This window comes from Myotis yumanensis, unplaced genomic scaffold, assembly GCF_028538775.1.
Source record: "Myotis yumanensis isolate MYYU_CA2020_CCGP unplaced genomic scaffold, mMyoYum1.0.hap1 SCAF_11, whole genome shotgun sequence".
In the NCBI taxonomy this organism is placed as follows: domain Eukaryota; kingdom Metazoa; phylum Chordata; class Mammalia; order Chiroptera; family Vespertilionidae; genus Myotis; species Myotis yumanensis.
Window position 1 is genome coordinate 40428851 of NW_027223762.1, and position 25229 is coordinate 40454079.

The 25229-nt window shown below is 42.2% G+C and overlaps 1 protein-coding gene across 1 annotated transcript in view; it reads left to right on the forward strand.

The window, feature by feature from the left end:
• Positions 1 to 3126: 3126 nt before the first annotated feature.
• The window catches only part of ANTXR1 (ANTXR cell adhesion molecule 1), a 217742-nt gene continuing 195639 nt past the window's right edge, over positions 3127 to 25229 (forward strand). Inside the window, 1 exon segment of the mRNA XM_070429383.1 lies at positions 3127 to 3646. Within this exon segment, the coding sequence (XP_070285484.1) occupies positions 3495 to 3646 (152 nt within the window). The 5' untranslated portion in view covers positions 3127 to 3494.

Below are 25229 nucleotides of genomic sequence, written 5' to 3' on the forward strand. Positions count from 1 at the left end.
GGCTTATCTTCTTCACATCCTACTTGTTGACAAGTAGGCACTGTTGACTACTTCTTTCTCCAAGAATCTCTTCCCTGCCTTGACTTTCAAGTTATCATTCAAACAGTTCCATATGCTTATTTGATTTGCCTTTGTGCTTCTCCAACCCCAAAAATATCAATCCATAGCCCCAACATCACCATTTATAATGTTCTTCGGCTAACTTGAGTTTGAGAGACAGAGGAGTTTCTTGCAACACTCATATATCTATCTCTATGGACCTTGGGAAGGCCAATTAATCTCCAGAAACACTGGGGTCCTTGGAAAGGGTTAGAAACCCAGACACCCTCAGTCCAATCAGAGCATCAAGGGGTCCCTTGAGAAGATGGTAACATTTGCATAAGGGAATTTTGATACTTGGATATCTCTGAGATGTAAAATTAATCTGGGAAATGCAAGCAGGAATCCATTGAAGACTCTTCCCCTGCCCTCCTCCAACCTCAAGTGACATCCACCTCTCTCCCTTTTCCCTACATGCACTAACCTATATATATAAAAGCCTAAGTGACCATTACGACCGGTCGACTGAACAACCGGTTGCTATGATGACATACTGACCACCAGGGGGCAGACACTCAATGTAGGAGCTGCCCCCTGGTGGTCAGTGCACTCCCACAGCTAACCTCCCATGGCCAGCCAACCTCCCATGGTCCCTACCCCCAGCCAGTGGCCCCGAGATGAGCCCTGATGGCTGGCCAGGCCAAGGGACTCCACCCGTGCACAAATTCTTGTACTGGGCTTCTAGTTAATTATAAAGCTGCTATATCCCAACAACGGAAGAAAAATGTTTCCAATTCAAAGAACCTAATAATATCTCCTCTCACAGACTTGCTGAGCCTCCACATTGAGACCACACTAGGCCCTCAACCTGTGGGTCACGACCCCTTTGGGGGTTGAACGACCCTTTCACAGGGGTAGCCTAAGACCATTGGAAAACACATATATAATTACATATTGTTTTTGTGATTAATCACTATGCTTTAATTATGTTCAATTTATAACAATGAAATTGGGGGTCACCACAACATGAGGAACTGTATTAAAGGGTCACGGCATTAGGAAGGTTGAGAACCACTGCACTAGGGCAGTGGTCGGCAAACTGCGGCTCGCGAGCCACATGCGGCTCTTTGACCCCTTGAGTATGGCCACGAAGTTTCGATTGCACTGTTTGTGCGCGTCCGCATGTGGTATTTTGTGGAAGAGCCACACTCAAGGGGCCGCAGTTTGCCGACCACTGCACTAGGGGCTTCATTTACCTGTTATAAATTCTAGAGATCTTTGTTTTGCTTCAACCTTTTATATCCGTAGCTCAATGTCAAATTCACTTCATGAGCATATTTGGATGATACCTCCCCATAGTGAGTGAGGCTGACACAATTAGAAGAAGTGTCTGGAATGTATTTCTCTGAACTAAAGGGAAAGGAAGGTAGAGCTGATTTAAGATCTATGGAATGGTTAGCATGTATTAATAGGCCTCTTTCTAGAATATTGGAGGAAGGTGGACATTCAAGTGTCTGAATCCCTCTAACTATCCCTCTGCCTGATAAAGCATCATCTTTGTCCCAGGGGAGCCTCTCTCTCTCTCCCATTCCCCACAACTTTGTTTTATATTGAATTTCCTTCCCCCTTAGAGAACTGTGCTCCCACCTCTCTTCAATAATGGTGTCTTTACAGCGATGTAAACACTCATTATTACATAATTTCTGGGAGTCAGGAAGCTCGGAATGGCTTAGCGAATGGTCTGGCTTGGGGTTTCTCAAGGTGTTGCCCAGGGCTGCAGTCATCTGAAAGCTTGACTGGGGCTGGAGAATCCACTTCCAAGATGAATCACTCACGTGGCTGGAAAATTGTTGCTGACTGTCTGCAGGGGATCTCAGTTCATTGCTACATGGACTTTCCCATAGGGCTGCTTGGGTGACCTCATGACATGGCAGTGGGCCCCTCTCCTCCTGAGCAAGTAATCCAAGAGAGCAAGAAGGAAACCACGATGACCTAACCTCAGAACTTACACACCTTCTTTTCTGCCATATATTATAAATTACACATAGATCAGTCTTATTCAGTTTGGGGGACAGTGGTGAGTGAATACTAAGCAATAAGAAACATTTTGGAGGAAGGCTAGTGCAATGCATTACAATCTTCAAAACTTGTGACAACAAAATTCTTGTTCAATGGGTTATTCCAAGACAGTAGGATTCCATGATACATAAGGTGGGGGAAACCACCATGGATGGTCACATCGGGGAGTGAGGGTCTTAGAGGGTCACAAGTGAGGGGAAGATGTGTGTCTGGAGAAATCGTCCTGAAAAGGGAGTATGCATTGAGGACTCCCGCCTGGAACTGGGGCTCGGGGGCCACTCTAAAGAGGATCTCTCACTTTAGAAAGGCTACACAAGACGTCGCTGCCAGTCCCAAACTGTTTGTAAGGTCCATACCCTTGTAAGCTGTTTATTTCCTCTGTCCTACATCAAAGATAGGGTGGAAAAAGGTCAAAGTTCATGGGCTGAAAAGAATTACCACAGAATCTCTAAAATCTGGAGATGGAGATAATGTAGAATGCTCAGTCTTTCCATGCCGGGAGGGAGCAGGCTTCTCTGTGGGACTGTTCATGCTGTTCTCAGCCACATGACTGGACCCCAACAGTCTCTTTTGTGATCTGCGCTAAGAGTACAGTAAAGTCACTTGGGTGATTCGGATCACAAAGGACCCCGTTCTTCTCTGCTGAATTTGCACAGTGACTTGTTTGCAAAGGCCCCAGTCTGGGGTTGGAGGAAATACGTTCTCATCCAATGTTTACGGTGATTATCAGAAGAGCCAGCAAAGGAGAGGAAAGGACAGGGGGACGGGCTGGGGGAGAGGCTAGAGAATGGCAAAGAATTTAAAATAGGGAAGAAGCAATGGGGGAAGGGGCGGGAAGGGAAGGGAAGGTGCGTGAGAAAAGGAAAACCCGCTCTCACGAACGCCGAGGAGCGCTTTCATCATCTTAGGCCACAAGGTGGCACCCTCTGGACTTTCTTCCCCCATCCAAATAAGAAACGGGGCAGAGAGGAGGGAGTAAAGGCAAAGCGCTCCCCCGACCAAGAACAATTTGAAAACCCACCCCATAATATTTAAAATCTGGGACAAAGAACCGTCTGGACGGAACTGCTTCAATCGCAAAACCTCAGCGCAGCCTCGGGAGCGCCCGGCGGGCCGGAGTCAGAGCAGCCCCTTTAAAAAAGCGGAGTACAGTATTGGGATTCTTGAAACCTGAAACCTAGAAACAGAATCGAAGCGGAAACCAGAAGGAAAACCTTGAACTCCTCCAGACAATTGCTTCCGGGGAGTTTCGGGAGAGCGTGGGGGAATAAAGGGCCCGAGAGGAGGGCCCCTCGGATGGCGCGTCCCTGAGGGTCCTGGCGAGTCCGAGGAGCGTGGGAAAGAGAGGACCCTACCCTCTCCCTGGGCTGCAGGTCATGGCCACCGTGGAGCCGAGAGCCCTCGGCATTGGCTTCAAGTGGCTCTCTTTGGCCACTTTTGTGCTCATCTGCGCCGGGCACGGGGGACGCAGGGAGGAAGGGGGTCCCGCCTGCTACGGGGGATTTGACCTGTACTTCATTTTGGACAAGTAAGTGCCCTCAGTTGTTCCACACAAGGCTGAGCTGATGATGCTTCCTCCCGGGCTGGGCTTGTTGGCAGGGTGGCTTGGGGACAGGCGCGCCTGCCCAGGGACCGAGAGGGACGCAGCGCTGCGCCTTTGTCAGGGGAGCGCGCCTCGCATCCTCTGCTGCCGGCGTCCGCAGGGGAGGTGGCCCTCCTGGTTCGGGAGACGAACTTCTTTTCTGCCTGGCTTTCCGAGACCGAGGAGTGTGCAAGGGAGTGTGAGGATGCTGTTGACCTACTACGTTTCTGCCGATCCTTCTCATTTGCCGCAGAAACCTCAGTGAGAAAAGCTTGCTTAGGGGAGGCAGAACTTTCGGGCACCTCTAACGTCCGGCGTGGGCTGTGCAAAGTCTCCGGGCTCCTTTTAAAAAACGCTGTCCTACTTAATGCATCACCTTTGTTCCTAATAACATAATGCGTGCTGACTGGGCAGTTAGTGGAAATACAGGGGGATTTCTTAATCTCCCCACTATGGAGCCTCAGACTGGGAAATTCTTTGTTGTGGGGCGGTCTTGTGCATTGTAGGGTGTTTATCAGCATCCCCGGTCTCTACCCACTACTGCCAAGTGGGGATGCCAGGACCACCCCTCCTCCATCCTTCCTCCTCCCTCCTCCCTCTTTCCCACTCTCCCCCGCCCCCGGTCCCAAAGTGGAGACAACCAAAAATGTCTCCAGACGCTGCCAAAAGTCCCCTGCGGGTAATAAACAGCCCGGGACTCGAGAACCACTGATGCAGGCGAATTCAAGTTCTTGGCGATTTGACTGGCGGGCTACCAGGGAGGTGCAGGAGCCCTGGTTTCTTAGGAGAATGGATAGTGGTTAGGCATCTGGACTGTGCTCAAGGGGGAGCGGAACTCTGATCGATTAAACACTTTCCAAATCCCCTTAGATTTGCCAAGCAGCAGGCATTCCAGGAATCTCCGTGCTGCCTACTAATAAACAACTTCGACAATAAAAAGCCCCTCAGAGAAGATCGTGCTCCTGAAGAACTGTGAGCTCCCCAGCGCCAGGAGAGGCGCTTGCTGTTACAGTGGTGGGGAGATGAATTTCACAGACTGGAAAGTATTTGGGAATTGGAAAAAAGAGTCCTGCAGAATAAGCTGGCCAGCTAGAAACCAAATGTGCTTTGCAGTTGCCCCTAGAGTTTGATTTTTCCGTAAAGGCTGTTTTGAACTCCAGATTCTTTGGATGAAAAGTGAGATCTTTCTTGCAGATTTATGAGAAGGTGGATACTGAAAATATACTCCAATGTTAAGAAATGGAATTTCTTTTGTTGGTTCTAGTGGCTGGGAGCACCAGCTCACAGGTTCAGAGACTGTCTGGAATCAGAGATCCATCATTGAGCTTTTTTTTAAAAAAAAGTTTGTGTCTTTTTTAAAGCCAATTGAGAAGGACATACAGGGAACCTTGAAAAAATGGACAGAATCACCATGTCCCTAAATGGTACTGTAGAGATACTGTACTCCAGTCCATACTGTAGAGATCATAAATTCTCTCCAAATAAATTTATAAATTGAATTCAAGTTTTCAATCAAAGTGCTGAATTAATTTATTTTGGTGGTGAGAAGACTTTAACAAAATAATTCTAGGTTTATCTTGGTGGGAGGGCAAAAGAGCTAAAACATTGTTGAGGAAAAGAATAGTGAAGAAATGCTTATACCTCTGAATATTGAAATGTATTATAAAGCAAGTTAATAAAAAAAGAATGGTAAAAGCCAAAAAATAGGTGGACAAAGTAGAAAATCAAGACATAGCTCCGAGGATATGTAAGCATTTAGAGGAAGTTCAAATCAGTGGGAATTAATTTGTTTTAAAATAAATGATTCTTGAACAATGGTTGATAACATGGGAAAAGAAAAGGTTATATTTATACTTTACACCACACACCAAAATGAATTTCAGGATTAAAAATTTAAATGTTTAAAATGAAGTGATGAAAGAACTAGAATAAATTTTAGATGAATATTACTATAATCTTAGTTTTATAGTTTTTAAAACAGGGCGGAAACAACAAAGAAAACTGTAAAAAGATTTAAATATATTAAAATTTTAAGTTTCTATAAGTTAAAAATGCTATAAGTAAAAGATAATAACCAGTTGTAAAAACTTTTGCAATGCAAATTACTCTTTGAATATATATAAAAAGCAGTTTTTAAAAGATCATCCCAATAGAAAATAGGAATTACTATATAAATAATTCACAAAAAATATGTATCAAAGGCAAATAAATTTAAAAGTTCAACTTTATTAGTAAGCAAAGAAATAAAAAATCAAGATATAATTTGTATTAAGTTGGCAATTTTTTAAAAAGAATAACAATATTTAGTGTTGGCCAACTTGTAAGAGTAGGCACTGCCATGTTTTACTAAGGAAAATATAAATTTGTACAGGCTTTCTAGATTTGTGCTGTGCAATGGAACTCTCTGTGATGCTGGAAATGTTCTTTATCTGTGCTGTCCAATATGGTAGCTACTAGCCCTTTATGGCTGTTGAACACTTGAAATGTAATTAGTGTGATTGAGAAAGTGAACTTCTAATTTTATTTAAGTTTAATTAATTTAACTTTAAATAGCCCACATATGGTTACTATATTGGATAGCGAAGACAAGAAGAGAATTTAGCAACATGTATCAAATGCTTTTTAAAAATAGGTTTCTGCTTTTCCATCTCGCAATTCCATGTCCTAAAGAAAAAAATCCAAGAGTCACATAGAAGTGCCTATATGTATGTTCATGGCAGTGCTATTTGTAAATAAAGCTGAACATTAACTAAATGTCCAACAACAGGGGATTATTAAGTAAGGCATGATAAATGCCTACTGTGCATATTTGTGAGATGTTTTAGGAAAAATATTTAATGCTCATAATATACTCTTAGGTGAAAATACAATTACCAAACATATACATTATAATTCTGCCTTTGAAAAAAAGCTTAACAGATGCCTATATTAACCCAATATGTAATAGTATTTCTCTCTAGAATATTTTTGAATTCTGTTTTTATGCTTTTCTGAATTTTCAAAAGTAACAATGAACATGTTACCTTTATATTCAACAAAAATAAATTACTTTGAATTTTAAAAAAATCATTTCAAGTGTGAGGAGGATCTCTAACTAGTGTGCTGAGCTCTGAGCCTCTCACCATTGTAGAGGATGCTGCTTATTCCACATATAATCCTGGAATAAATTTCTAAATGCACAATGTCATTATGGACCCAAAACTGCTTTGGGAAACAAATTGTGGGGAAACCTTTACAGGTACCTACTTTACATTTACCTGGACTCCTCTGACTTCCTTTAGTTGTCCTATTGCAGTGATGGCGAACCTATGACACGCATGTCAGAGGTAACACGCGAACTCATTGTTTTGGTTGATTTTTCTTTGTTAAATGGCATTTAAATATATAAAATAAATATCAAAAATATAAGTCTTTGATTTACTATGGTTGCAAATATCAAAAAATTTCTATATGTGACACGGCACCAGAGTTAAGTTAGGGTTTTTCAAAATGCTGACACGCCCAGCTCAAAAGGTTCGCCATCACTGTCCTATTGCCTGAAGTGAGGGATATAGTGGTGCGGAATGAAAAACCTACTAGTACAGCTACTTTTTGGTAGCTAGGGCAAGCACTGCTGTCCTGAACTTACAGATGAGAAAGCTGTTCAAGCTTTGTCAATTCACTGGATGAAGTGACCTACCCAAGAACCTAGGATTAGATCATGACAGAGCTGGGACGATGTCTGCTCTTGATTCCCAGCCCAGATCTAGCTTGCCATCTGGATCCGGGCGAATTTCTCAGATTGTGGAGCCCAGAACCAGGAGATGGGCCAAAAGGTAGTGATAGCTAATAGGCCCCTGGGTGAGCCCTAAAGACATGGTCTTCTCTTCACAGATAAGAACTTCCTCAATTAGTGCTGTCCAGCACCCAACCACAGCAGAGCAGAAAGAGAAAGAATGCTAACTTGTTTTTCCCTTGGGCCTCTAAGGTCCTTTGTCCAGCAAGACATTGTCTTCAGGCTGAAACCGGTGGGTCACAGGGCCCTGAATTCACCTTTCTTCTCCCCATCCCTCAACTCCCTTTTTCCCAGTGGATGGTTCTCTTCTTTTTTATGACATTGAATCTAGGCTCATTTCAGCTTTAAGCAGGATGCATCTCTGGCCTGGAAGGAACTCAGATTATACATTTAATGGAACGTCATGTTTTCTCAACCAGGAGCAAAAGACTTTATAATGACAACCTAGGCTACCACAGTAACACAATAGGGCATGATTAGCGGCTTTGGCGATGGGGTTGGTGGACTGAGCTTCACAAGGCTTTATACTGATGGAATTTCATGTTCATTTAAACATGCTTTTCTGGTTACAGTCAGGAAAAGTAGATTGCTGGAAATTCAATCAGGGATTTGAAAAGTCAGAGTTGAAAGGCCTTTATCCAGAGAAAAACAGTCAAGGAGCTTCCTTTAAGTCTTCCAGGGGGTCCGCTAAGATGAACACACTCCGTTGACCAATACACAGACATAACTGTACCTCTCCTCCCTCTCACAGGGCTCTTCTACTACTGCACTGTGTATTTATGTATCATGTATTGATCTGTTTTATAGAGAGCTATTCATCATTTAAATGGAAAAAGGGGATTCTTCACTGTGGGTCTCAGGGAAGTGCTGACTATATTCATGTGTGCCCTAAAAACTTTGAAACTAGAATGGTGGCATGGAGAGTAGAAGGAATGGAGGAGACATTGAGCTGGAGGGTGACAGTAAGCACTGAATAGCTTTATTTATAGGACTTGCCAAAGCCACAGCCTGTCACCCAATAAATCCCTACATTTGTAAAGGCCCCCCACAGGCTTACCAGGTGCTCCTTCACCATTAGAGCCTCCGTACCCCTCCCTCTGCCACTTCCTTTTTGTCCAGCACCAATTTTCTCTTTCCCTTAACCCCACACAAGGGGACCTTGTCTTGCCACTCAGAATTCCAAGCCCAGGACTCACCACTGGATGAACCCCTGTCATAATGAGCAATCATTACTATGCGTTATACTTCAGGACTATGGTCATTAAATAGATTTTTATAACATTAGGCTGGGAACCTCACTACCAGGTATAGTATTGTTTTTCTGGGAAAATACCTTCTGGATTCCCAACTACTAACTTACAAAAGAAATCTTTTGAGTCGGAACTGAAGTCTCCCAATACTTATGCCATCTCACAGATGTGCCAAACAATATTGTTTGGTAACTAGGACAAGCAATACCATCCTTAACTTACAGGTGAGAAAACTGTTCAACCTTTGTCAATTCACTGGGTGAAGTGAGCTACCCAAGGATCTAGGATTAGATCATGATAGAGCTGAGACGATGTCTGCTCCCAACTCCCAGTCCAGCTCTTTCCACTCATCACTGCCCAGTGCAGTTGGGTCATAATGGGAAGCACATGTCAATACAAGTAGAGGTACTGGGTGAATTCCTGGAATTAAAAGTCCTTGCATCAGAGTTTCAGTAAATGATGGTGTATAAGGCAATTAATATACTTAATTGAAGAACTACCACTCTGCTCTTAAGTCAGCTGTCTTTGATTGAAAGTTTTAGGACTCGAATCCCCTGCCCCCCACCCCAACTCTCAAAGATGCTTCCAAGATCTGGAGGGATGGATTGGATGATTATGATGCACTTAAAGGTCAAATAAATTAGTGATTTGTTCAGATTGAACCTGATGGAGAAGGGAAATTCAACTTTGTCGATGTGTAAAAACACACCGATGTTGCTTGTTTTCAGGTATGCTTTGGAAGAGAACTTTGGGTAGTGAAAATGTGACATTGGCTTTGAATAAGGGAAACAGAGTTCATTAGTAGGGACCTTTAAAATGCTACAATAATGATTCTAAGAGGCATCAGGAAAAAAAAGTGTTCAGGGGCCAGGAGTGTGTGTGTGTGTGTGTGTTATTGAGATGGATTCTATGGTTAGTTTTAAATGTTCCTCCAATTAGCTTCTAGGTTTGGAAAGGACTTATCAGGCCAGGTAATAGTTGTTAGAACTACCTACAGGTTGGAAGGTTGGGCATATGGGTCAAAAATAAGGGAAAAGTGTTTTTGTTTTGTTTTGTGTTTCTGTCTGGATCAGTCAAGCAATTAGCTCCAGTTTCCTTAGCTGTGGAGACCTGGTAACACTCAGTGTCAAGCTGAGAATAGAATCCAGGAGTGTTGGAGGAAGGCACCCGTCCTAAGATAACCTGTAATTATCTCCAAATGTTGAAGGACTCCCAGTGGTCCAGGAACAAACTCTGGCATCCCTTAGTGATACTTGGCTGTCACATAAATGCTAATTTAGAATGTTTGTCTTTTTTATGTGTGACCAAGTTGCTAGATTTCGCCTCTCCCAGCCATTACTCGCCAACAAAGACTAAGTGAATATTTGAACATTTCTCACATGTTTCTCAGACATGCCAGGTTCATAATGAAAAAAGTAATTAGATTTCTTCAATTTGGTTGAGCTTATTCTTTCACTCATTTGTCATATCTCTCAATTCCAATAACAAATATGTAATCTATTAAAGGCATGGATAACACTATGCCTATTGCAAGCAATGTCCTGTTCTGGGAGCTGCAAGGGATGTAAAAAAAAAAAAAGCAAGAAGCAGTCCCAGACTTCTTACTTTTTAGGCAGAAGGACATTAGAAGGACTCCAGGCAGCCAAAGCTAAAGGCTACAATGGGGATTTGGGTGAGGAGGCTGGCAGAACAAAGTTGAGATCAACATCAAGAAGAAATAACAAGTAACGTTTACTGAGCCCTTGTTAGCTTCCAGGCACTGTGGTAAGTGCTTTGCCTGTATGATCCCATTTCCTCTTTGCAACCACATAAGGTCAGTACAGTCATCATTTGACACATGAAGACACTGAGTTTTAGAAAAGTTACCCAAGGTCACTGTAAGTGATGAAACTCAACCTCAAACCCAAGCCTGAGTCATGATCTATGCACAAAGATAAAAAAAAAATCTTAACTTGCAAAAGAACATTGAATCAATCAGGGTAGGTAAGGTTGTGCTGTGGTAACAAACAATCCCCAAAATTTCAATGACACAAAACAACCAGGTTATCAACTTTGCCTAGCTACATGTGATGAGGGTCAGCAGGGGTCTGCTCATTAGTTGTTCGGGGAGCCAGGCTGGTGGAGACTCCTTCTCGATGCCTGTTTCCCTAAGCTGCAAGGGAAGAAAATGCCGGAGGGTCTCTGGCTGGCAATGAAATGCTCCAGCCAGGAGTGACATGCCTCCTTCCACTCACAACCCATTGGTCAGAACTAGTCACATGGAAAGAAGATGAACATAATGTCATTCTTCCATGTATTTAAATGGAGAGGAAAGCCAGACATGGGTGGGCATCAAAAGCCACTACTGAAAGCATATAATTATTCACTGCTTTGGCCTGAGTAAGCAAGAAGGGAATAGTCATGAGAGAAGGTCAAGAGATAAGAGTCTTCTACCATAGAAAAGAGTTTGGAGCTATAAGTCTTAGATATACTTCTCAAGGTGGAATTACTATCAGACATGACAGTTCAAACCCACCCATGAGGCAGTGAGGGCTCCTGTTCTTTTCCTCCCTTCCTCATTCCTTCCATACTTTAGATGAGACATTCAATGCAGTGGGCAAAGGTTTAATTAGATGAAATGGGAGGTAGAAATGGAGATCAGACATGCTTCCCTGCTACCTGCATGTTACAGGAATGTATTGGAAAGCTAAGACTCTCTTTGCCCATAGTCTGTGGCATAGGAGGGAATTTGGAAGGCTGGGAAGGGAGAGCAGCCCCTGCAACTGCAGCAGCTGAGCCGACAGGATGCCTGAATATTGCAGAGGCTGATTCAGACAGAGTTTGCGAATCTGGGCTGCAACTAAATTTCTGAATAGGAGTGCTCTAGGCATTTTTGGTGGGACAATTATTCACTGCAGGATGCTTAATCTTTCTGATATCTGCTTTGTCAATGTTATTTGTCTTCTTGGTCAATGAGAAAACCAATAAATAATGCCTATACATTTGTTTTTAAATACCCTCCCATGAAATGGTACCACCCCAATTGAGAACCCCTAACTGACAGACTGCAGGGTAGAGCAAGGCAAGCCAGTAATGCTGATTCCTAGCATCCCAGGATTACATCTGAGCAGGAGGAAGGAGGAAGGCTTTAGTGATAATTAGGCTGGTAGAAATTGTAGACCTTGGAAAGGAATATGCTAAACAAGTGAATGACGTCACCATGAATCCAGCCACTTAAGCAGAGGATCTGGGAGAAATCCTCTTTCTCATACTGCCTGATCCTATCTGCTCCCACATTTATCCTGTGGGAGGATACCCCATTCTCTGCTTCATCATTGCCTTAGTTCTTAGCTCAGGCCATTTCTCATCCAGTTCACTGAAACATTCTCTAAATTGGTCTCTTTATGTCTTTTCTTAGCCATCCCCCCAATACCAAAATTTACCTTTTTAGAACACAGATTTAATCTTCACATTATTTTCCCTAATCCTTTAATCTTGAAACACCTCCAAAGCTCTTTAATTTTTTTTTATCAACTACAAGAGTTTACTATTGATTAGGAAAGCCTTATAAGTTTTTGGAAGAACCTTCACATCTTTAACATTACAATGTATTTAACATTGTAATAGTTCTTTTATTGCCTCTAAGGTTATTTCTTAGCAAGATACTCAAGAACCTTATTGCACAAGCCACTGTATATTTCCTAGCTTTATCTCTTTCCACACTCTGTGGTTTCCAATAAAGCCACACTATGAACTAACCCATGCCCTCTCTTGCCTTTAGCTATAATGCTTTACATGACTCCTGTCTTTACATAACTGATGTCCTCTTACCCTTTGAGATTATTACTAATACTTGGTGCTCTCCCATCACTAGTTGTGGGCTGCCTGAGGTAATAAAAATTAAAAATAATCACCTCTCGCCCTGGCTGGTGTTGCTAAGTGGTTAGAGCATTGGCTCGTGCACTGAAGGGTCGTGGGTCCAATTCCCAGTCAAGGGCACATACCTGGGTTGCAATTTTGATCCCCGGCCTGGTAAGGCGGTGAGAAATAACCACTCAATGTGACTCTTTCACATTGATATTTCTCTCTTTCTTCCTCTCTTCCCCACTCCTTCCTCCCTTCCACTCTCTCTAAAAATCAATGGGAAAAATATCCTTGGGTGAGGTTTTACACACACACACACACACACACACACACACACACACAAGGAATGATCACCTCTCTACATCACATCATTCAAAATCCATTCTTTTTTCAGACTCTCTCTCATCACATATCTCCTGATAAGCAGCATATTGTCCATTATCAAGAAATGGAGAGGAATAACTTCTCGTGATTTTGTCCATGGGTCATATTTAGTGGCCTTACCATCTTTTCCTCAAACTCGGGTGCTCAACCACATGCAGTTTCGATTATAAGTAACTGTAGGAACCCCCTGGCACAGGGTTTTGATGGCAAAAGGATTGTGATCAGAATCAGTCTTCCTGCCACCATTCCCTACATAAAAGATAATACAGATATCAGGTTTAAGGAAATTATATAACCAATAACAGTGAAATATTCTAACTGTAACCGAACACGAGTCACAATAATAATGTACGACCAAGGGATTACAGAATACCATTGGACAGCCATAATCTAACCATAAATAAACAAATGTATGAGTCAAGACATTCCTGGTCTACGCTTTTTGTCCCAGTATAGCTATTAGTTGCTTCCTATTTTATTCTTGAAAGTATCTCAGTTTAGATTTTAAATTATATGGTCATCTTGATTATTAACTGCCATAAAAGACTATCAAATGAACAAAAAGTGTGAGGATTGAAGGCCAAACAGGTGAAGCCCTTGTAAACCTTATTCCATTAAAATAAGCAACCAGTTCAGGAATCCTGATTCCTTTTAAGTGCCTCAATTTTAAGCTTTTCCTGGTATCCCCATTCCCAAATTCCCATAATTTGTGGAAATTCTCTAGTACTTCTCACTATGTTAGCACCCATCACTATGAATTATCACTATGAATTATATACATTTCATAGCCCCTCCATGGGGAGGCAGTGTTGCACAGGTGTTAAGAGCACAGGCTTAAACAGCAGAAAGGAGATTGTATGAGTTTAGTGTTTGGACTAAGCATGGATACTAGGGCCAGACCACCAGAGTTCAAGTCCCACCCCTACCGCTTACTAGTTGTGTGTCCTTGAGCAAGTTACTTTGTCTCTTTGTGAACTCGGTTTCCTCATCTATAAAAGGGAAGCTAATCGAATTATAATATAGGGTTGTTGTGCTCAGAACAGAGTCCTATGTACTCATCGAGTGCTAGCAATTATTAAGTGGAAATGAGTACAAAATGCTCAGCACAATGCTTGATGCTTAGTAAGTACTCAATAAATGTCAAGTTATAATTTTTAATCTTTATAGATTCTAAAGGACCTACCAGGCTTTCAAAAGTCAGTTTGCTGAATCATTAAATATTATGTTATATTTGAACCTACTAAAAATAGATCCAGCAGGAAAGAACAGAGAGAGGCCATATGCTTTGGCAAAAATAAAGGCATTGCTGACTTTTGTAAGTGCTTTGTCTTCAGGGAATCATAAATGCAGAAACTGAAATTGAATGATTTAAAGGGCTTTCTAGGAGATGAGAAAGAAAATTTGTTTCTGACTTCTGGAAAAAAAAAAGCTGAACATAGACAGTTAGCTTCTCCTTTACTGTCTCCTTCACTATCATCTAAAACTGCTCCCCTCCCCAAAACAGAAAGTTTTAAGGAGGTGGCTGGGGGAATCCTGATTCAGGTCTAAAGACAAAGGACAGGACACTGACCTGTAACACACTGGTGAGAAATTCCACCAGAAACAAAGCAGATGGATTGAATTTGAAGGAGGTCAGCCAAGGTCTACTTTCAACTCTGCTCCCAAGTTGTAAAAAAAAAACATGTAGAGGAAGATTCTAGAAGAGTCCCAAGAATAATCCCAAATCTGGAAGTGAGTTGGAAGTTCCTAGTGGGAGGGAGAGGGATGAGAACCATCCCCCTGTGCCCTGCTGCCATGTGCCTCAGCATCATGCAGAGGCAGCTGCACTGGGCAGTTGAAGGGGCAGTTTCATCGCAAAAGAGTGAGTCCATGAACACCAGGCATCTTTCTGATTTTGCCCTCCCCCAATAAAATCCGGACACATGAAGAAGGACTAGTTTGCTCTTGTGAGTAGGTCCTTTGGTTTTAGGCCAGTTGGTTTCATGGAAAGTTGTAGCACATCTTCAAGGAACAGAAAATTGCAATCTTAGTTAAACTCTTCCAGAAAATAGAAAAAGATGAAGTTTCCCAATTTGTTTTAGGAAGCTAGCATATATCTGATACCAATATCTACCAAAGATAACACATTCAGATGCAAAACTTCTGACCAAATTGGAATAAAAACTTAAATCTGAATCAAATATAATCAAAACAAAACTAACAGTGTACTAAGGAATAATACATCAAGGCCAAGTAAAATGTATCCTAGGAATGCAAGAGTACTTCAGTATTTAGGAAACGTATTGCAGTAACTCACATCTACTTTGAATGCTGAAGATGAAAACCAAATTATTTCCTCAGCAGAATCTGAAAAGACATGTCTCCGAATACTTGAACGTTCAAAGGATACAGAGGATATGAATAATAATTAATGAGGTTGATTTAATAAATATATTTTGAACCCTATACCCCACAGAGAATAAACTTTCCTTTCAAATGCCCATGAAATATTTATTAGGTCACAAAGAATGCCTCCCTATATATCCCAAGGCACAATTTTTCCAGTCTACATTCTCAGCAATAAATAACAGGAAATGAATAGCCAAAGTACACTAACCCTCAGCTACTAGGAAAAAAAATTTTAGATTTTTATATTATCTTGTCATGAGGAGGACTGAAAGAGAGTGACTCTCTGGGACGTAGGATGGCAAACTATGGCTGGCAGACTGTTTTGGTAAATAAAATTTTATTGTAGCACCACCACACCCATTTTGTTCAGCTACTATCAATGGCTACTTTTGTGTTACAACAGCAGAGTTGAGTAGTTGCCATGGCAACCACATAGCCCTCAGAGCCTACACTATTTACTGTCTGGCCCTCCACAAAAAATAAGTTTGCTGACTTCTGGATTAAGAAAACATTTGCACCCCAATAGAAAATGGGCAGAGAATATTGGTACCAAGGTCAGCAGTTGCCCAGGGACTTGCACTCAGTTTAATTCTCTGTGTGCATCATCTTTAAATTCTTAATAATTTTTGTACAGGACGGCCCTGCGTTTTCATTTTGCACTGGCTTCTACTAATCATGTAGCTGCTCTTAATTGATACTCAGCGTTTTTAAAATGAAGAAAATCAAATGAATAATAGATATGAAAAAATCAGTGACTTACAATAAATAAAATGTATCCACATAAAAACTATAATGAAATCTATATTCACTTAGTAAACATACAGATATTTCAGCAGAAGCTAATCCTGAGTGTGGGTGAAGGGTAAGAAAATGAATCTTTCCTATCTTACTCCCGAGGGTTTAATAGTCATGAGGGTGGGAAGTGAGTTCCAGCAGCTACCAAGTCCTGCACTGAGGTCACTGTGTTCCAAGCAGGATGCTCGTCACCTCATAAGCATTAGATTTAATCTTCAAAACGATCTTTAGGAGATAGGTACTATTACCTCCATTGCATAATGGAGGAGGCTGAAGTTTTAAAAGTGAAACATCTTGTTCAGATGTCACACTAGAAGTGGAAGAATAGGAGTTTGAGCTCACATCGGCCAGCCAATCGGTGCTCATAACCGCTGGTCTGGGCAGTCTCAAGAGTACATTGTCCCACATTTCTGGGGGAGTTTGGTCATAACCACCCAAGACTCTTAGAATTTGTATAAACTTTAACCCAGAAAGTCTACTCTTGGGAATTTTTTTTTAGTCCAGCATGGAGAAATACAGTAATCAAAAATACAAATATCTCAAGGTAGAAAAACTTATTCCCACTGTACTAAAATTTATAGAAAATAAGTTAAAGCTGCTTAGGTTATCCTCGAAAGACTTTCCTTCTGGGTGCAAGTGTGGGGAGGAAAGGAGGCAACGTTCTTCCAAACTGGAAATCTTAGTCCAATGCAAGAATTTAAACGCTCCGTAAATTTGTCTTTTTAAGTTTGCTCCTACCCCCTTCTCTCGCTCTTACAGATGCATGTTTGAGGGGAGGCTTATGGTGTCCTTGGGCATGCATGTGAAGGGGGCCTCTGACTTCCCTTGTCTGGTCGTGGTCTCCTGGTGGTCATCCATAGATCACATTGGTGGCTTTGGCTAGTGACCCGTAGGTCTCATTTATGGCATCTTTATGTACATTACAATTATGAGAAATACCTTTGGGCAGCCAACCAATTTTCTGTGTTGTTGTTTTTAAAACAACAATGATAACAATTTTGGATTGAACTTGCACGAGAGTACCAATAGATATCAGAAAATATTTTTAGACTTTCTTGGGATGTGTGTGTGTGTGTGTGTGTTGAAAAAGGGGAATTAGTGGAGGTGAAAGGAGACTATATTTTGCTATCATATCCTCTTGATCTTGAAAAAATCAAGTTTACATCTTGAAACATTATGTATACATTACTTACACATAATTGGCCAAAAGTTTCACATAGCATTACTTTCTGTATGCAATATATCCTGATATTTCTATTCTATTCTTTTTTTTTTCAAAATGTTGGCAACATCCCACCAAACTGCTTTCCCCAATCACTAATAGTTTGTATTCTATAGCTTAAAAGTCATTGTTTCCATAGCCATCGGTTGGATTGACTAAAAGGTAGATGCCTCACAAGTCAGTAGGGTGGGGCAGGGCACCTTGGCCTGGGGTCTGCATGACACAGGCAGGAGCAGGGTGCGTAGCCTCAAACTCAAAGTACAGTGCTTACTGGGTTGGTTTGGGTCTGGACTGGTATCTGAAGAAGTTGGAGTGGAAGCAAGAGTTGAGGTCAAGCTTTTTGAGCAGGAAGGAGGCTTGGCCATGACCCCAGACAGTAATACGAGGGTTAGGGCTGAAGGCCTGGGCTGGGTGTAGGGTTCCAGCCAGTTAACGTGCAGTGTGAGGTTAGGAGGGAGGAAGGAAGACCAAGAAAGAAGCTGGGGAGTAGAGGGAGGGGGCAAATGGACTTGGGGTCTTTCATGGCAGAACTAATTGCTGGTCCCCCTTAATGGTGCCCGAGGCTGCCATACTCTTCAGGATTAGTTGGGGACCTGGGTGGGTTATTGAGGACATCAGAGCCTTCTTCGGGGTGGGGCTAAGGAAAAGCGGGGACTGAGAGTTTTATAATTTCCACCCTTAAAGCAACTCTGCTCTTCCAGATTTATAAGATTCCTGGGTGACGGTTCCAACTATGAGCTCTCTTTTTTCCCTTTCGTTGTATTCTAACCCATGTGCAAAAGAAGGGGAAACAGTTTAAACTCAATTAGGCCCACTTGATTTTGACTCTGGTTGTGTGTGTGGCTAATGGAAAGAGCCTGTGTTTCTAAGGAGCTTAACCACAGGGAGGTTTGGAAACTCACATAAACACAAAAGAATGTATTTTAGACAACAAATCAGAATGAGACTCCGAGATCTTATTTTTCTTCTACTCTTTGCATATTAGACCCTTGGAAGTAATTGAATGGCAATCTGAAGGCAAAAATCCCTCACTGGGAACACACAGTGAATGCAATGAAACAAAAATTTGTTGACTTCTTTTTTAAATATTTTATTTATTGATTTGAGAGAGAGAGAGAAAGAGAGAGAGAGAGAGATCTGTGGTTCCTCTTAGTCGTGCATTCATTGGTTGCTTCTTATATGTGCCCTGACCAGAAACCAAACCTGCAATCTTGGTGTATCAGGATGATACTATAACCAACTGAGCTTCCTGGCCAGGGCTGTTGACTTCTTACCATGTTCCAAACACTGGAGAGGGCATCAAAAAACAAAAAGAAGTAAGAAATGCTGGGGCTTCCCCCAGCAGTGACCTTCTTGAGGGACTATTACTGAGGACTGATGGCTTTGCCTCCCTATGATCTGGGAAGCCCTCAAAGCCAAGACAGAAGGTGTGGGAAGGTGTTGACTCTGATTTTGAGTAGACCCAGGTATATCGAATGAATCTTCCAGCACAGAACTCTGTACACTGTGTTCAAGCAGAATTCCTGAGAGGTTACTTGAATTCCAAGTTTTGTTGAGATTTATATTTGTGGACACAAAATGCCAAGAAGGGACCTGGATCCTGCTACCCAGCTGGCCCATTGGGCTAGAATTATATTTGAAGCAGGATTTAATTGAGTCAAATATCAGGGACCTTTCACATCCACTGATTTCTAAAATGAGCATTTCAACTTTCTGTGGCTATAGTTTGCTCAGCAGTTGTGTGTTAAAACAAATTATAAAACCAACCCACAACAGAGTCCAATGGAACATTTCCCAGTACCACTTATATTTGGATTATGAAAGAGTTTTTATTTTTTCCTTGGAGCTTCGGTCACAACGGCTGGGAGAGCCATTATTACCTGAAGAGAACATCAGGATTCCATAGCTGGGATTTTAAGATCATTAACTCTTAAAATGGTTGGCAGATAAATGAGGTATTTTACACATTGTAGGGTGGAGAGATGCTGGAATTGGATCTAATCTCTGCCACTTCCCCAACCAACACCCTACTTCTGGCTATGACCAGGAGTCCACTTAGGTCCTCGGGGTTGAGAGGAAGCCAAGGGTCTGAACATGGACACACCACCTTGGATTGATTATTCTGGGAGTAGCTACTAGGGCAGATTTCAAACCAGAAAATCAGTTTACAAGGCAGAGTGCAGATGATGCACCTGTGTTTTAACAGAAAGTCCAAACTGAGTCCAAGGCCCAGCATACCCACCCCTGTGGGAGAAGGGAAGGAGGCTGATTGAGGTGCCAGTGGGCAGGTGCTAGAGGCCCGGTGGATGAGGTCATTAGAGTTCAGGGTGGTGGTGAGGCAGAGGAGAGGACTGTGGCACCAGGCAGGCAAGCAAGCCTCTTGCTCTTGCGGATTTGAGTAAAAGAAATATAAGCAGCACTCCATCAGGGCTCTTTCCTTTTCCATGGGGTGATTTGATCTTGGGGAAGACAGCACATGGGTTAAGAAGGCTCAGTAATAAGGACTAGAAGAAGTCCAAGGTTCAGATCTAGATAATCCTATACTCTGCCCCTTTAGTAGCGGAGGCCCCTTGGGATCTCATGGTAACCCAGAGAACACAAAGCCAGTTTGGTTCCCAGAATTTTAGATTATATTTACTCTCAATGCTTGAGGGAACAAGCTATGTACATCTCAAGTGTGTCCCAGAGGGGATATATTTTGGTCAAGGCTTACATAATTGTGTAAAGAGTGATCATGTGTAAATATGAAACAAACCTCAACAGTAATAGGGCAAGTCTGATCAGAGTTAGAATGCGTGAAACAAGCTGGGCAATACCTCCTCGCCTGTAGTTTTGTCTTGGAGGCCTCGTTTTTTCTTCTTGAGAAACTACAGCACCTACCCACTAACAAGAAAGTTTTCCTGATAGATCTAAACTTTTCTCAACACCCCAGTATATTTCTTGACTCTTTCCTTATATCTAGCATCAGCAAATCAGATGGATACCAAAATTGTATAAATTTTACATGTTATTCAAAAGAATAGTGAAAATGAAATGTTTTAAGACGAAAGAAAGTGAAAGATTATGGGGTGATTCTTTTTAATAAATAAAGGAATGCAGGTTGATTTGTGGCTGTGAAATAGAGCTAGTCCTTGAAACAAAGAAGTAGTAAACCAAGAAAAGATGGACTCCAAACGCTCCTTAAGCTGAGAGTCAAGAAAATCTCTCAATTTTAGTTCAAGTCCCTATTTCACCAACACTTTGCCTCCCCTCCCAGTATAATCCCCTCAATGCACAACTTCTCTACTGATCAAACTCAGGATGGAGGAAGTATGGGGATTTTTTGCAAATCAAAAGGCATCTTACAGTCCCTCTCAATAACCAAACTTTCCGGTAGTGCTTATCCTGGTCATATGGACAAAAGCACAGCATTGCACTTCTGAAGTGGACACAGATGATCAGTGTCCAAGAAAATCTCTTGATTCCAATGGAAAGGAGTTACAGAACTCTGGATTGGATCATAGCTTATACTCGGTCAGTCATGTGGTGCCTGTACCGAGGCACATACACAGCACTGGGCCATATCCACCAGGCTCTCACCAGGACCCCCAGGACCAGAGCATCTCTACCCCATTGCTGAAGGAGAGCAGCCAGGACCAGTTTTTGAGATTTAAAGTATACACTGAATGCTTTCCAGGATTATGGCTGAGATTCTAATGAATGAGGATTTCCAAAACATTAAAAGCCCAAGGGTAGTAGATGCAGTTCTGTTAAGCTCTTAGGAGACTTCCAGCTGCCATGAAGCTCAGAGGTCTATCGCTGATGATTAAGTAGGCGCATTTGCCAAGGAGCTGTGCTCTAGAATTAGTGACCCAGCTGTGAAGGCTCCTCAGGTTCACATAGGGTCATGGGAATTGGCTGGAGTCATGTGAGCCCAAACCCAGAGTATTTAACCAGACGAGGGAGGAAGAGGTGATGTCAAGTTGGCCAAAGATCAGGACCTTCCATGAGCAATAGAGGTTTCTCCTCTCTGTGCTCTTCTTTCATCCACTCCACAAACAGGTAGATGCTGGAGAGGTAAATATCCCTAAGACCCCCACAAGGGGAGCTTGACAAAAAAGTGATTGCAACCTAATATCAGAGGTTGATGACAGAGACATATACTGTGCTCTGAACGCAGGAGGCAGGGACAATGAGCCCCATCTTTGTTGTCAAAGGCAACAGGCAGAGACTGAGTTGTGTCTTGAAGAATGAGTAGGAGTTTGCCAGTGTGGACATTGAGTGTCCTAAGCAGAGGGAATATGTATAAAAGCTTAGAGACAGGAATGGAAAATATTTATTGGAAAGGTTTATTTTTGACAGGAGGGGCCTCCAACACTCTCTCCACCTTGACCTCTTTCCCCATCTCCCAACTTCTCACCCCCTACTCTATGGGCTGCTGCCACATGAAACTGCTGGCTCTTCCCCGAACAAGTATTTAAATACAGGGTTGGGGTGAAAGTAGGTTTACAGTTGTAATACAAATAAATAATACAATCCTATCTAATAAAAGACAAAAAGAGTAATTAACCGTACCTCTGCTATGCTTCCCATTGGCTAATCAGCGAGATATGCAAATTAACTGCCAACAAAGATGGTGACCGGCAGCCACGCAGCTGAAGGCAGCAGGAGGTTTGCTTGCTCCAGTGATGGAGGAAGCCAAGGTTCCCCTCCTGCTGCGGCCTGCTCTAAGCTCCGAAAGCAACAGCTCCAAAAGCAACAAAGTTTCAATTATAGAAGCTAAACAAATCCCAGACACCTGCTTTCAGCCAGCCGTGGCCTCAGAGCTGGGAGCGCCAGTGAAGGCAACAGAGTTTCAATTATAGAAGGTAAATACATCCCAGAATAAAATAAAAAAAAAGAGAAAAAGGAGAGGCTGGGAACTTCAGTAGCAGGCCAGCCTGAAAAAGGCCTTCAGCCCCTCACCCAGACTGGCCAGGCACCCCAGTGGGGACCCCCACCCTGAAGGGGGTGTGGCCAGCCTGAAAACAGCCATCAGCCCCTCATCCAGGCTGGCCAGGCACCCCATTGGGGACCCCCTCCCTAAAGGGAGTGTGACCAGCTGCAAACAGACATCAGCCCCTCACCCTGGCTGGCCAGGCACCCCAGCGGGACCCCCACCCTGATCCGGGACACCCTTCAGGGCAAACCAGCCTGCCCCCACCCATTCACCAGGCCTCTATCCTATATAGTAAAAGGGTAATATGCAAACTGACCCTAACAGCAGAAAGACTAGGAATGACTGGTCACTATGACACACACTGACCACCATGGGGCAGACACTCAATGCAGGAGCTGCCCTCTGGTGGTGAGTGCGCTCTCACATGGGGGAGCTCTGCTCAGCCACAAGCCAGGCTGATGGCTGCCAGTACAGCTGTGGTGGTGGGAGCCTCTCCTGCCTCCTCAGCAGCGCTAAGGATGTCTAACTGCAGCTTAGGCCTGCTCCCCGCTGGCAAGTGGACATCCCCCGAGGGCTGCCGGGCTGCCAGAGGGATGTCTGACTGCCATCTTAGGCCCAATCCCCTGGGAGCAGGCCTAAGCCAGCAGGTGGTCATCCCCCGAGGGGTCCCAGACTGCGAGAGGGCACAGGCTGGGCTGAGGGACCGCCCCCCCCCCCCCCCCCCCAGTGCACAAATTTTTGTGCACCGGGCCTCTAGTAATTAATAAATAACAGCACAAGAATGAACTCTGTTTCACTTATAACTGTAAACCTACTTTTGCCCATTCTCTATGCATTTCTATATTTATTTTTCTAGAAGAGTTGAATGATTTTTCAAATACTGATTTACCATCCTTCAGAGGATTGCCTGATCTGATCCTTTGTCTATTTTTCTATTTTCCTTTTAAATGTTTACTTGTACCAATTATTTACATTTCCTGGACACGAATCTTTTGCCTTTTATATTTGTTGCAGACCAATCTTCCCTCACTCTTTTCTTATCTTTGAACTTGTTTATGGCATATTTTGTAATTCAGGATTTTTGATACTTCTGGTAGTCAAAACATCCTTTTCTAAAAAAGAATTCCTACTTTCTGCATCTGGTTGAAGAAACCCTTCACTAACCTGATGACATAAAAATCTATAATTTGCTCAGTGGATTTAAAGGTTTGTCATTCCCATTAGGCTTTAATACATCTAGGGTTACATTTGGTTTGAAATTGTGATCCAATTAGTTTTTCCCAATTAGAAACACATTGTCATAGCATCGTTTATTAAAAGGCTTATTCTTCCTCCTCAATTTGAATCACCTCTTTCACTATATAGCAACACCTCACACAGGTTGAGGTCTAGGTTCTCTGTTCTATCCTATTGGCTCTGCTGTATGTCATGAATTCTACATATGGGGTCATTATATCTGATAGGGCAAGCTTTCTAATCTTGCTCTTCATTTTCACAATTGCCCTGATGACTTTTAGACCTTTAATCTTCATATCATTTCTAAAGTCAGTTTTCTAGTTTCATAAAACATCCTATCAATTTTTTTTCCTAGAATTGAACTTATAGATTAACTTGGGTAAAGTGAGATATCCTTATGATATGGAGTCTTTCACTGTAGAATCGTAACGTACTTTATCATTTGTGTTCAAATCAGACAGATATATCTGTCTAAATGAGGAGCAGAGAAAAATAAATTCTTCTCATAGAGCTGGAATACATTCAATGAGAATTCTTAGGGATTTTGTACCATGGAGAGGAAAGCATAAAATCTACTTTGCACAGATTCATCTTAAATAGTCTAAAACAAAGGAAATGGTCATAAATAACTCTCTGGAAGTTAAAATTAAGGTAAATGAAATTAATCTGAAACCAGTGGAAAATATTTGCAGTAGAAACTGTCAGACTAAAAGGAACAAACTCTAACCTCAACAGTTATTAGCATGATAGGCAGAAATGCAGAGCTCAGCTGAAATAGATCCTTAAGTGAGAGAGAGAGAGAGAGAGAGAGAGAGAGACCGTAGTTTCAGAAAACAGTGGGTTAGAACAGAAAAATCTACTATGAAGCCATTGCAACAAATTGAGTATGTGCACTATGGAAATAATTATAAGCTAAATTGAAGCCATAATAAATAGTATCAATAAAACAGAAGTCAACCTTGACAAAAAAAGAAGCCCCTTCCAGATTTAAAATTCTATAATTCCATGTGCCCTAGAGAATATTTCCCCCTTTCTCCAGTAAGGGGTTTCCTTTTAATAAATAAAAGGCTGTGTAGTTTTTCTTCTTTTATTTATTAGAATGACTAGTTACACTAGATTTTCTTACATGTCGAACTGACAATACATTCCTGAAATAAACTTTGCCAATTAATTAATTATTATTCTTTTGGATTCCTGTTGGATTCATTTTGTTAACATTTTCTTTGGAAAATTTGCACATATATATATATATATATATATATATATATATGACTGTTTTTTGAGGAGGGTGATTTGTTTATCTGTGTCCACTGGGACATCTAATTTGTGCTAATCTCATTCAACTGAATTGGAGTTGTTTTCCTTCCCTTATCAAAGGAATAATTTAGCCCTGACCGGTTTGGCTCAGTGGATAGAGCATTGGCCTGCGGACTGAAGGGTCCCGGGTTCGATTCCAGTCAAGGGCATGTACCTTGGTTGCGGGCACATCTCCAGTAGGGGGTGTGCAGGAGGTAGCTGATCAATGTTTCTCTCTCATCGATGTTTCTAACTCTCTATCCCTCTCCCGTCCTCTCTTTAAAAAAACAATAAAATATATTTTTTAAAAAGGAATAATTTAAATAGCTCACAAAAATAACAGTTTCCTAAAGATTTGAAACTAAACTGTAAGTCTGATTGAGCCCGGGTTTGTTTGCTTGTTTGTTTGTTTTAGTGTATGA